At 38.4% G+C, this 13573-nt stretch overlaps 1 protein-coding gene across 2 annotated transcripts in view; it reads left to right on the top strand.

Moving 5' to 3' along the window:
• The window catches only part of inpp5d (inositol polyphosphate-5-phosphatase D), a 32244-nt gene that overhangs the window by 10460 nt on the left and 8211 nt on the right, over nt 1-13573 (top strand). For both annotated transcript variants that reach the window (XM_017698023.2, XM_017698021.2), the window contains exons 8-20: nt 84-161; nt 495-618; nt 1375-1481; nt 1711-1813; nt 2047-2243; nt 3682-3799; nt 3908-4004; nt 4105-4243; nt 5429-5537; nt 5944-6032; nt 7175-7256; nt 7369-7458; nt 8226-8336. In XM_017698023.2, the coding sequence (XP_017553512.1) occupies nt 84-161; nt 495-618; nt 1375-1481; nt 1711-1813; nt 2047-2243; nt 3682-3799; nt 3908-4004; nt 4105-4243; nt 5429-5537; nt 5944-6032; nt 7175-7256; nt 7369-7458; nt 8226-8336 (1444 nt within the window). The remainder of the gene's footprint in view (nt 1-83; nt 162-494; nt 619-1374; nt 1482-1710; nt 1814-2046; nt 2244-3681; nt 3800-3907; nt 4005-4104; nt 4244-5428; nt 5538-5943; nt 6033-7174; nt 7257-7368; nt 7459-8225; nt 8337-13573) is intronic.

Genomic DNA, 13573 nt, shown 5'->3' with positions numbered 1-13573 from the left:
AGGATTCCTGAGTTTTAGTTGTTAACATTGTTTGGAGGGACTTGTTTACAACCATTTAAAACATTAACTTTCTCTGTTCACAGACTAAGAATGCAGTATTTGAATCTGTTGGTTATGATGGAGGCCACAGGAAGTCACTTATACCACCTGTAACCTTTGAAGTAAGAGACACTTAAATATTTATTGAAAAAAATTGAAGTACATAATGTAGTATGTTATGACCTAAGGGCATGACTATTATTGTGTTGTACATGTGTACGTGTGCTGAGAGAAAGCACTATTCACTGACTGCTCTCATTGTGTTACCTCAACAAAAACATGAATGTATTCCACCTCTAGTAGTTTGCTTTACAAAGCCACATGCAAATAAAGGGGAGTGATGGTTAGCTATGTTTAAGATACTATAACACTGCATCTGGGTAGTTTTGGCACCTTTTTTATACAGAATCTCTCTAATGTTTCCATGTGTTTCTTTATGTTGTCTGTGCCGTCAGGTGAAATTAGACTCCCTTGGCATTTCAAACAAAATGCTCCTTAAGGTTGATGTGGAAGGTGGGAAAGTTTACTTCAAGAAGTCCAAAGATGGTCCTGAGGACAAATACTTTGTGCACAATAAAAGTACGTCTTTTAGAAAGAGAATAAAACATGTGAAAGCATTTCATTAGGGATGCACACTGATATCAGGGTCATATCAGTATGGGCATCAGTATCGGTGTCGGTAGAAAACTATGAACCATAAAATATACTGAACATGAATATCAGCCTATAATTCCCATATTGGTGCAATCCTAGTTTTTACCTTTTGTAACCTCAGGGAAGCTAAATATAGTATTTATTTCTGTTGACATTGTGTGTCATTGGAAGATTGTTTTCTTGGGATCCCATGTCATATACTCTTAAAGATTGTGCTTCAAGAGTTCTCTAGTAAAGATATTGGTTCTATATAGACCCATGAACACCCAAAGAACCCTTTGCCTGATTAAAGAGTTCTCTGCCTCATGAAAGAGTTCTGGGGGAGTTGATGGAGAATGAGCTGTAGACAGTTCTGTATGGAACCTTTTTGAAAATGGTTCTACTTTGCTTCCAATTGGTTCTTTAATTGTTACAATATCAAGTTTGATCCTTCATGATGCAAAGGGTTCTTTGAGTGTTCATGGTTCTATATAGAACCATTTTCTTTATGAAAGAACCCTTGAAGTTCCATATTTTTTTAAAAAAGTGTAGGATTCCCATATGCACAAAAAACGTGGCTTTTCCAGTGTCTTTAATTTGTTGTATACGTTATTGAACACTGAGGTATTTTTAGTGTGGTTCTGAGCATTACTATGAGTTAACTTAACCAGAAGCAATGACTAATGGAGAAATTGCTTGCAGTCTTGCAGTTGGTGAAGTCCCAGAAAATGCAAACCAAACTAGTGATAGTGGTGGAGACGGAGAAGGAGAAGACTCAGCGCAAAGAGTTTGTCTTTAATGACACAAAGGTGAGGTTCCAATGCATCTGGCGTCACTTTAAACCACTAAGAATGTGTGAAAATTTCAGTGTCTTCTCTAGATGTCATTTTGGTTTGAGTCATGTAACACTATTACATTTGGCCTAGGGGGGGCAAATTCTATGTCATATCAAAATGAATGCAAGAAAACTTTAATCAGCTTATGCTTGTGTATCTGTTTGTGTGTACATATGTGCATGTGGTGTTTTTGGGTTTCCAGAAGAGAGAAGGCTTCTGTCAATTACTTCAGCAGATGAAAAACAAACACTCAGGCAAACCTGAGCCAGATATGATCAGCGTCTTTGTTGGCACATGGAACATGGGTAAGGCCTTCATCATCACTCAACTCAGAATGTTAATGTTCACAGAGAAACATCAAACGGTTGCTCCATCAGCTTCTTCATAAAGTACAGAAACCGATATGCTTTGATTTTGTGACTTTCATTCAGTATTTTTTTTTTTTTTTTTTGTCGTTAGCATTAAACTAGCTGCAAACCTCTGCACCTCTGCTGACTCAATGCATTACTTCTAAACATAACTGTATACCTACCCACAGGAAACGCGAACCCACCCCACAACATTTCATCATGGTTTCAGTCCAAGGGTCAAGGGAAGACCCGCGACGACACGGCCAATCATATCCCTCATGACATCTATGTTATTGGAACGCAGGAGGACCCACTGGGAGAGAAGGAATGGATAGATATAGTGAGGAGTACACTCAGAGACATCACCAACATCAGCTTTAAACAGGTACATATTTGTTATATTTGTTGTTCTGTTCTACATATTCTGCCCTCTTGTATATCTATCTTGTAACAGCAGTGGCGACCCGTGACTATTAGATCTACTCTTTCAGTACGGGCCGTAAATGTCAAAGCGAAATGTAAAAGTGAAGAAAAAACCTCTACAATAAAACTGATTTCTTTTAGCACCCCGATGGAATCCTTGTAGAGTGTTAGCACTAAGCTTACAGTGATTCCCTTGAACATTTTTTGTCTTTTCTAGATTAAATGCAGACATTTCACTTGAAGCTTGTAACAGACATACTAACATGTTTACCTTGTTATATCTTCACGGAAAAGGCCTGTCATAGAGGTGCTGCTGTTTTCCGTTTTTAAAAACTGACTGAAATGCATTGGTCATGCGCTCATGTGTACCCGCAGTTAGTAACATATGTAGACCACAAGGCCTAGAGTGTCATTCTCACAATATAGGTCCCACTGTATATCAATGCTTGGCTGCCAACAAAATACCAAGGGCAAAAATCCCTAATGCACTGTTGGGTATTTCAAGAATTGTATCATTTTGTTTCCATGACTTGATAACGAAATAAGTGTTACTACAATACAGAGTTTATCAAGCTTGATGACACACACACACACACACACACACACACACACACACACACACACACACACACACACACATACACATACATCTTCCAAGCCATTTATCCTTCTGGGTTGCAGGGGGAGCCTATCCCAGCAGTCACAGGATACACCCTGGACAGGTCCCCAGTCCATTGCAGGGCAGAAGCTTGATGATGATTATATGAAATAAAAAGTGAACTGCAATTGCAGGAATGTACCTTTTTATTTCACAGAAACCAACGTGTTTCTCATTGATCTACACTAATTGTCCATTTTATCAGGTCCAGTTAACTCGTAGTTACACTAGTTCTGTATTTATAGATTGTTCATCTGTTGTGGCACAGTTTTATCAGCACAGCAGTCAAACTGAGCTGTTTAAAACATCCACGCTGTGCAGCACACATACACTATCACGTCACCAGTCTTGACCATTAAAGAACAGGGTAACAGAATGTTTGCAGTTTGTAACTGTATTACTACAAAGTGCAGCTGTGCGGTAAGTGGATCTGTCAAAATGTACAATGAAAGCAGATTCAAGGTAGGTGTACCCAATAAAGTGGCCAGTGAGTGTATGTATGGTGTCCTTGGGTTCAATAATGGCTCTTTTAAATTGCGTAAAGTTTCAGTATTACTGTGTGTCGAAAAATCACATGCAAGTTCAACACATATTGTTGAAAACCATCTTTAAAATTACACCAAACATTTCTTGAGAAAGCAGTGTCTTGTGTCTTTTGATGGACAAAGTGAGAGAAAGGGGTTCCGTTGTTAGCCCTTGTGGTGAGTCACGCTTTACTTTTTCATTGCTCATTCCACCACAGGTAGCCACTCAGACGCTGTGGAACATAAGAATTGTTGTTCTCGCCAAGCCAGAACACGAGAACCGCATCTCGCATGTTTTCTCTGACAGCGTTAAGACTGGAATAGCTAATGCTCTAGGTCAGTAGATCTCAACCCCTTTGGAACAAAATCAAGATTAATTTTGAAGCCTGATTAAAAATGACAGGACAGCATATCAAGTACCTTTATTTGTGTTTGCTTTCTCAGGAAATAAAGGAGCAGTTGGGGTTTCCTTTATGCTTAATGGCACCTCATTTGGGTTTGTCAACAGTCACTTGACCTCAGGGAGTGAAAAGAAGTTCAGGTAACCTGCAGTCAGCCACAGTAACATTTATGCATTTGAACTACAAACTGAAAGAACTGGGAAAAAAACCTTTATTAATTAACGTTTGTGCTTTTGCTAGACGGAATCAGAACTACATCAGTATTCTACGCTTCCTGAATCTGGGCGATAAGAAAGTGAATCCTTTTGACATTACGCATCGCTTCACCCACCTCTTCTGGCTTGGAGATCTGAATTACCGGGTTGATTTACCACCAGGGGTAAGACGACAGACATTTGTGTTCATTTAGTACCAGCTGTATTTCACTGTCACTTTAGAAGAGATGTAGTAGTTTTGAAACAGTTTACCTTTAATCATAACTGGAATATAAGACTATTGAAACGGTCATAGAGCAGTAAGGCATGATAGGCCTGTGAGAAATATCTCACCAAAACAAGCATTTAAGACAACGAAGTTCAATATTTTTTACTTTTTCGATTTTTTTAGACTTTTTAGACTTTACTTTTTATTACTTTTTGCAGTTTTAAAGTAAATTGTTCAGTAAATACTTTAATATACTTTAGGTCTGCCCCTGAAAATGAATGTTGGAGTGGTTTAGCCTGTTAGCTATCTTTTACCCTGTTTAGCCTACTATGTTTTATTTTAGTTGCTAAGAAAATAAGTTGTCAGCTTCTCAGTGTTCTCTTTAGCTATTAGTACACTCGGTTGTCCATCTAAGCAGCATAACAGTCCATTCAATCTTTTTAGCGACTTGGCAGCAATACAGAATTCAGTTGTTATGAGCTGGTCAATGGTGTTCTTGTGTTGATTAATTTAGAACAGCTAGTTAGAAATTAGGACCAGAACTATTTTACAAATACGTTTTTAGGGGTTGTTTAAGAAATTACCACAGAACCTGGGCTACGAACTGTAGACAGGTCCTAACAGTTTTGGAGTTAGTTTGTCTATGTGGCAAGAGGAAGCCTTTGCCTCAGCCTGTGTCATCAGAAATGACAACTTTCCAGACATTATAATGCTTATCCATAAATAGATTGTTATTTATCTGTCAGACAATTCACACATCAGTTTCTTTACGTTAGCATTACCACATAGACTCCCACTCTTCTGTTTCTGTTTCAACTTTCTGGTCCAATAATGCAAATGCTTGTTGGTAAACTGCCACTTGGTTTGGCATTTAGTTTCCAAGCATGGTGAGCGGTGGAACAAATATCCAAATGCTTTTTGGGAAAACAACAGGCTTTCAAATAAACTCATTCGTCTGCAAAGCCTTTTCACTCATGCTTCTTTTGAGAACTGCTGTAAGAGAAAAGTTGCTGTTGTGGTTGAGGGAGCACAGAGGGTGACTGGGGTGTGAAACCCCAAGCAGTTCCCTATTCGCTTAGCTTCTGACATCAGCAGACAGGAAGAGACGTTTCTTTTTTGCATTGTTGTTGGCTTTTTCCAGGAAGCAGAGAACATTGTGACGAAGATCAAACAGCAGCAGTATCAGGAACTGTTGAGCCGAGACCAGCTGAACATTGAGAAGGGCTCAGGGAACATCTTCCTGGACTATGGTCAGAGTCAGCTATCAACTTACAATGCGCTGTACAAAAGAAGAAATTCAGTTTTATGTAGTGCTTTGAAACAAAAAGACAAAAAGCAATGCATGGAATTTACTTGATTCAAAAATGTGCAAAATTTCAATGTGAATAAAACATTATTAACCTTTTTTTTTTTCATTCCTGTGGAAATTGTTTGATTGATCTCTACAAATCCATTTGTGAATATTGGACCAAACAGCCAAAATGAAATTTAGATCAAATCATTCAACTCATATTATTGTAGTTTCCTTAACCCGGCCTTGTGATCTTAACATCAATTACTAGATGGCCTTTAATTGATTGAATATGTCAAGTATGATCTTGATGCCCTGTTGGACAATAAGATCTAATATCCACTCATTCTCCTTTGTCATTGCAGAAGAAGAGGAGATCACCTTCCCCCCAACATATCGTTTTGAGAGAGAAACGCGTGAAAGATATGCCTACACCAAAGCCAAAGCAACAGGGGTACATAACGTTTTTATACATTGTCGTATACATCTCAAGTTAAGTAAAGAGACTACCGTTCAAGTACTGCTCAAGACAGCCAAGTAGTTTTTCATTTTTCAGGAGATGTTTGAGGAGATCAGATATATAAAAGGAAGGGAAACCTAACGGAAAATAAGTTAAATAAACAGGAGACTTTAAAAATGTGAAGATATAAGCTATAGAGAATGGGGCTCCAGACAACTGTACAAAACCTGGTAGACCACCAAAACTGTAGCCATTAAATAAACAGTACTTAAAACATCATTATTTTAAAACTTTAAAAATTCGTTTTTGCTTTAGATCTGAAAAAATCCACAGGTGTTTCTGTCCATCCTTCCACTGTGAGAAGACAGCTCGGCGCTACGAGCCTGAAAGGATGTGTAGCTGTCAAGAAGGCTCTACTGAGAAATACTCAAAAATGAGGAAAGGAATTTGCAAAACTAACAAGCTGCTAGTGTTCTTAGAGCAATGGACTGACCACCATAGAGTCCAGACCTCAACATCACTGAATATGGTTAACTTAAATCATGAAAAGCAGAACATTTTACCAAATTTTAAGACTGAACTTTGGACGTGTGCAAAAAATATCACTGCAAATTTCCTTGTTAAACTGAAATTTACCCAAAAAGGTAGGAAGCTGCAATGAAGGCAAAGAAGGGTCCACATCATGACATTATTTTTATATGTAGTTTTCTGTTAAATTTGCACTTTTTCTTCTTTATCCTCACACTGATGAGTAATTTTGAATGAATAATTTTTATTTAATGGCTGTCTAGAAATTAAACCAATTGAAGGCAGACTTTTGCACACTACAGTTGATTAAATAGATCAAATTTATGCTTCCCTTTTGTAGACCACAGGCAAAGCTGCAACAGCTGTATTGTGTCTCAGCTTTGTAATTCTCTTTTTCTCTTTTACAAACCTTTTAAATATTGAATGCCTCTTTCACGTTCCCCTCTTGATTACCTGTCATCAGATTAGATTTGTTTCTAGCCCTAGCTGAATGGAAAGTACTGAGGTTTCATGTAAGCTGAAGGAACCTATTGAGGTTTACAGACTTCAGTGTGTGTAAAATATACGTGCAAACTTTCCTTCATACCCTTTCTTTGTCTCACTGCTAGACCAAATATAACTTACCATCGTGGTGCGACCGTGTGCTGCGCAAGTCTTATCCCATGGTGCATGTGGCATGCCACTCATATGGTTAGTACATTTTACGTTCAGTGCTTTGCGATGTGGAAAATACTGCAACACTTTATAGTTAAACACCTGAACTACTTGTTATTGTTCAATTTAAATGATTGAATTCTTTCAGGATGCACCACTGACATCATGACAAGTGACCACTCCCCTGTATTTGCTACATTTGATGTTGGTGTAACTTCACAGTTTGTCTCAAAAAATGGTAAGACATCTTTTCGTGTATATGGTACTACAACCATTAAGGATTACAAGTTATTTTTTTAACATACACATTTTAATTAAATTATATGATGATTTACAGTTAGATTACACATATGTAGATAATAATAATAATAATAATAATAATAATAATCTTTTTATAGCTAGTTTATATAGCATTTTGGTGACAATTTGAAAGAAAAAAGCCACCTAAAGTTTTTTAGTAAGCTGTTGAACCACCACAAGCCTCCAGAGGGGCTTCAGTGTGCCTTGGCATAGATTCTACATGTCTCTGGAATTGTACTGATTTGCACTGAGGAGCCTAAACCGTGCCAATCTAAACTGTGCTAGCAAAAGGCATCCTTATTGTAGGGATAAAGCATTCAAGCCTTTATAGTTCTCCTGATATATACCACACGTGCACTTGCCTACTTGTGGAGAAAATTGTGAAGTGATATGGCCATATCACTTTTTCCACATCTCTGTATATTAGTGTTTATGTTTTTCCCACCACTGAAATCTGACATCTGAAATCTGTTGCTACTGAAACACCAGCCAGTTGAGCAGTCTTTGTGACTGAAGCTCCTTTCATCCATGCTTCAATGATGAGCATTGTACATGAAATGAAATACTAAGCCAGCAACCAGCTATTAGCTACGCTTTTGTCACTTCTGTCTGTATTTCACTGTGGCAGTTATTCTCTTTGAAATGAGCTGAATCAAAACACAGTGCAATAATAATGAATTATAAACCTAATTTTTTCCCCTTTAGATCCAACAAAAGATTCTCAGGGTGCCATAAAATTCATGAACTGTGTTGCCACTCTTATGACAAAATCCAAGACAAAGTTCTTCATTGAGTACCACTCAAGCTGCTTGGAAAGTAAGGATACTACTGTTTTACATTGCTTTAAAGAACAGCAGGTCCACTTGTTTTAAAACCTGCAGCTATATATATATATATATATATATATATATATATGTATGTATGTATGTATGTGTGTGTGTGTGTGTGTGTGTGTGTGTGTGTGTATATATATATGTATGTATATCTGTGTGTATTATTATTCAAATATTTTTATTGGGTTTTTGTATTAAATGCAAACATCATATATTCAACAAGACATACTCAAGAAAGAAAAAAAAGAAGAAAAAGATTAATAATAATAATAATAATAGTAGTAAAATAATAATAATAAACAAAAGGAAATCTTAAAGACGATAATAACATTTACCAGCAACCCGGACAGCAACAACATACATATAATAATAATAATAATAATAATAATAATAATAATAATACTAATAACAACAGACAAATTAATAGTTATATGTAAGACTTACAGAGACTGACAGTTATTCCGTACCTAGGTGAACTCCAGTGTCTTTGGCGGGGAATTCCAAGTGGAAATAATTCAAAAATGGCTGCCACACCTTGTAAAATCTCTGAACAGATCCTCTAGTTGAATATTTTAGTTTCTCCAACTTTAAAAAAGACATTGTCTCCCTTACCCATTGACCATGCGTAGGAGGGCATGCCGATTTCCAATTAACTAGAAGGAGCCGGCGGGCCAGTAGGGATGTAAATGCTATTGCATCAGCTTGGGCAGATGACCTTGGTACCTCATCTGGGGCCACACCAAAAATAGCAATTTCAGGGCAAGGGTCAACTTCTCTGTTGCAGATAAATGAAAATGTCTCAAAGATAGAAAAACAAAATTCCATCAACTTTGGGCATTCCCAAGACATATGAAACAAGTTAGCTGGGGCCTGGAGGCATCGAGGGCCGTTTGGATTTACATCTGGGTACATTTTCGCAAGCTTGCTCCTAGAGAGATGGAGCCTATGAAATGTTTTAAATTGAAGCAATCCATGTCTTATGCATATAGAGGATGAATGTATCCTCATGACAGCCGATTGCCAGAATTTCCTCTGAGAGCTCATAACCCAAATCCTTGCTCCAAGCTGCCCTGATGAGATTGAGTGTTGGGTGTGCAATCATCTGAATGTCGTAGTACAGTCTACTCACCACTCCCTTTTGACATGCGTCACTTTCTAACCATTCAGCTATCACACTATTATGTGGGAGCGATGGAAAAGAGGGAAAATTCTTCCTAACAAAATCACGAATCTGCAAATATCGAAAGAAATGTGAGCCAGGAATATTGTACTCTCTACCTAATTGCTCGAAGGACATAAACAAACCATCTTTAAACAGGTCCTTTATCTGTATCAAGCCATTATTAGTCCAGAGCTTAAATGTTGAATCTATGAGTGAGGGGGGAAAGAGCACATTAGCTATGATTGGAAGAGATGGCAAAGTTTGTCCAAGTCTAAAAGTAGATCTAAATTGGGACCAGATTCGAAGGTGACCACACACCAGGGGATTATTGGTAAGATGTTTTTTGCTAAGTGGCAATGGGGCACATACTAATGATGATAAGGACACTGGATACGCAGACCATTGTTCCATCTCCACCCATACTGGTCTGTCTCTGTCCGAGAAAGTAGAAACCCAATATATTATTTTATGGATGTTAGCTGCCCAGTAATACTGTATAAAATTTGGAAGTGCTAGTCCTCCATCTTCTTTCTGTCTTTCCAGAAATGCCTTTCTTATCCGCGGGATAGTTTTATTCCAAACAAAGGTAGATATGTGCTTATCTAGCTCTCGAAAAAAAAGATTTGGGGATAAAAACTGGTATTGTTTGGAATAGGAACAACAGCCTGAATAGCAAAACAGTCATCTTGATTGAGTTAATCCTGATGATATAGGAAGCAATGACCAGCGATTTAAGTCTTGTTTACCTTTCTCCAAAGCTGGTTTGAAATTATAGTCAAACAGATCCTTATATCTGCGGGTTACTGTCACTCTAAGATACTTAAGTGTACTGCGTCATTTTCAGTGGGTAGGCATCGAATGACCTCTTTTGAGCCTGATCATTAATTGGAAAAAGCACACTCTTAGTAAGGTTTATTTTTGTAGCCTGAGATCTTGCCAAATTCTGATATTTATTCCTAGTGCTTTAGGGATGGAGACATTAGGGTTAGCCAAATAAAGCAGAAGATCATCCGCATACAGCAATAATTTGTGTGTTTGGCCTCCTCTGTCTATCCCTATAACTTCGCTTGCATCTCTTAGGGCCACTGCTAGTGGTTCAAGAGCCAGATTGAACAAAAGAGGGCTTAAGGGGCATCCCTGTCTGATACCCCTATGAATATGAAAGTATTAAGAAATATAATAATTTGTGCAGACCGAGGCCTGGGGTGTAGTATACAATATTTTGATCCAAGAACAAAAACTGGGGCCGAATCCAAACCTTTCCAAAGTTTCCAGAGGTATTTATATTCTATCCGATCAAAAGCTTTGTGTGCATCCAAAGATAGGAGAACCTCTGCTGTAAGTATAGATTTTGATGAATACATTACATTAAACAGTCTACGTAGATTACTAAAGAGTTGTCGACCCTAAAATAAACCCGGTCTGGTCAGGGTGTATCACTGTGGGTATTGCTGACTCCAATCTACTAGCTAAGACTTTGGTTAATATCTTATGATCGCAGCAGGTCAAGCTCACCGGCCAATATGACTCACATTTTAAAGGGTCTTTTTCTTTTTTAAGAATGACTGAGATTGTGGCCTGAGTCATTGTAGGCGGTAAAGATTTTCGCTCTAGTGCCTCCATATATACTTCCTGCAACAGAGGGGCTAGTTTAGTTGAGAATTTTTTTAAAAATTCAATTGGGAAGCCGTCTGGACCAGGGGCTCTTCATCTTTTTAATTGCCTGATTGATGTCATCTATTGAAATGTCATCATCGATGTGTACTTTATCTTGTGATTCTATGGTTGGCATCTCGAGGTTGTCAAAAAACGCAGCCAACTGTAACTCATCGCAATTTTCAGAGGTGTAGAGGTCTTCGTAGAATTTCCTAAAATGAATATTTATGCCTATCTGGTCCGTAATTATCCCTTCTAGTGTATCAATCTCTGATATAAGACCCAACTGTGCAGACTGCCTTAACTGATGGCAAAGCAGTTTACTAGCCCTCTCCCAATACTCATAAAAAAAATTCTTGACGAGATCTAAGATATGGATCTTCAGCTTCTCCAGTGGAAAGAATATCAAACTCTGTTAATTCGGATTCGGATTTCTATATCTCCAGGCATCCAGTATGCCTGAAGAAAAGTGTTAATGGTCTCAGCTGACTTAATTAGTGATCAGGTTGTATTACTAGAGCAGTCCAAAATAGGGTCTAAAACACAATTTAAGTCTCCCCCTAAAATCAGTTGATGAGTATTCAAATCAGGAAGCAAAGAAAAAAGCTTGTTAAAAAAATTTGCATTATCCCAATTTGGACCATAGACACATGCAAGTACCACTGGCAAATTAAAAAGACGCCCTTGGACAATAATATAACGACCATCTTTATCAGAAATTACTTTAGATTGCACAAACGGTATGCCTCTATGAATGAGATTGGCTGTGCCCCGAAATTTAGCGTTCAGTCCAGAGTGAAAGATCTGGAGGAAGCCCCCTCTATTACGTCGACTGTGGTCTCAGATGAGTTTCGGTCAGGATGCTATGTCAGTTTGCAGTTTTAATAACTGTGAGAACACCTTGTTCCGTTTACTTGGGTGGTTAAGTCCTCTGACATTCCAATTTGTTACTACCATAACTGTAATATATATTAAATACTAACAGGTCTCTGCAGGATTACGTAGTAGAGAAGAGAAAGGGAAAAGAAAACAACAACAAAAAACACATATACCCCCACGTATAAATTGTTATCCCACCCCGCCAGCCTCTCCCCAAATGAGAGGCTACGTATCCCCCCCAACACATGAGTAACCATCAAAGCTTACCCTATGAAACTGAGCCACACTGGAACTATAAAAATAACCGTGTAAAAGGTAGTGCAGCTAAATTCAAATATTATCCCACACTTGTCTAGCTCTATGAATGTACAGTCCAAATACTACGCTTTCCCATGGATAACTTGTATACTTTTGTGCGTGATAACCGTGATTATATTTAATATCCCTCCTAAGGTTACTCCCCTTATTAATGGGCTAATAAATCAGTCATCTCAAGAAGAGTCCGCCTTAGATACATCTACCCTTATTAAATGAGAACTGTGAAACTGAACTAAAATTGTACATCAAACTCAGGCGCCTGAACTTTAACTCCATCTTAATTACTGTTAAGGGTGAAAGTCTACTTGGCACTAAGCCAACATACCGCTGTGATTCAGATGTAGCCCCTCATGAAACGCATGCATAGTCACGGTTTGTGTTTCAGGTTCTTCTGAATGAAGTCTTTAGCCAGTTTAGGATCCTTGAAGCATGAACACTCGACATTCCCCAGCGTTATCCTCAGCTCTGCCGGGTACCACAGGCCATACCGAATTCCCTCACCGCCTCGTAGCATATTCCTCACCTCACCGAATCCTGCCGTCAGCTTGGCAACTGCATGGGTGTAGTCCGGTTGAATACGGATCCTATCACCTTCTGCGGTGGTCAGCCGTTTCATTTGGCCAGCTTTTCTTAGAATTTCTTCTCTCTCATGGAAGTATCGGTGTGCCCGGTCGAGCAAAGGGAGCCAGTCCAAACCGAGTGTTTCCTTCAAGCGTAGTAAAACAAACTCAGTCGTGCGCTTACCCTCTTCCTTGGTTGTTGGTTGTTGGTTGTGTTCGGATAAAATTTAGATAGCTGAGATTTATATTGGTGAACTCTGTACAATACTTTAAATTGAATCAATTGTAATCTTGCACAAGGTACACTTACCCGCACATTGTCGATAGCCTTAACCTTGTTTAATACCCTTGCTGTGCCAAGCAATAAAAGCAGTGTCATTCAGGTCGGGTGGGAATAAATGATTTTCCAATATAGGCAAAGATGATGGTGACATAAGTTTAAAGTGGCGCCTAAATTGAATCCAAATCCAAAGGGTAGAGAGGACTAAGCCTGAGAGGTAAGGAGGAAGCTACAAGTGCAGATACTGAAGATGAAGAAAGGGAGTGAGTTTCAATTTGAACCCGCAGCTAATTTGGGGAATGGAGCAAAAACAAGATTTTTTGAATATGAGCTGCCCAGTAATAGAATAGAAAATTAGGAAGGGC

This window comes from Pygocentrus nattereri, chromosome 26 (assembly GCF_015220715.1).
Source record: "Pygocentrus nattereri isolate fPygNat1 chromosome 26, fPygNat1.pri, whole genome shotgun sequence".
Lineage (NCBI taxonomy): Eukaryota > Metazoa > Chordata > Actinopteri > Characiformes > Serrasalmidae > Pygocentrus > Pygocentrus nattereri.
The sequence above is the reverse complement of the archived record's forward strand: the minus strand, read 5'-3'. Positions and strand labels throughout refer to the sequence as shown.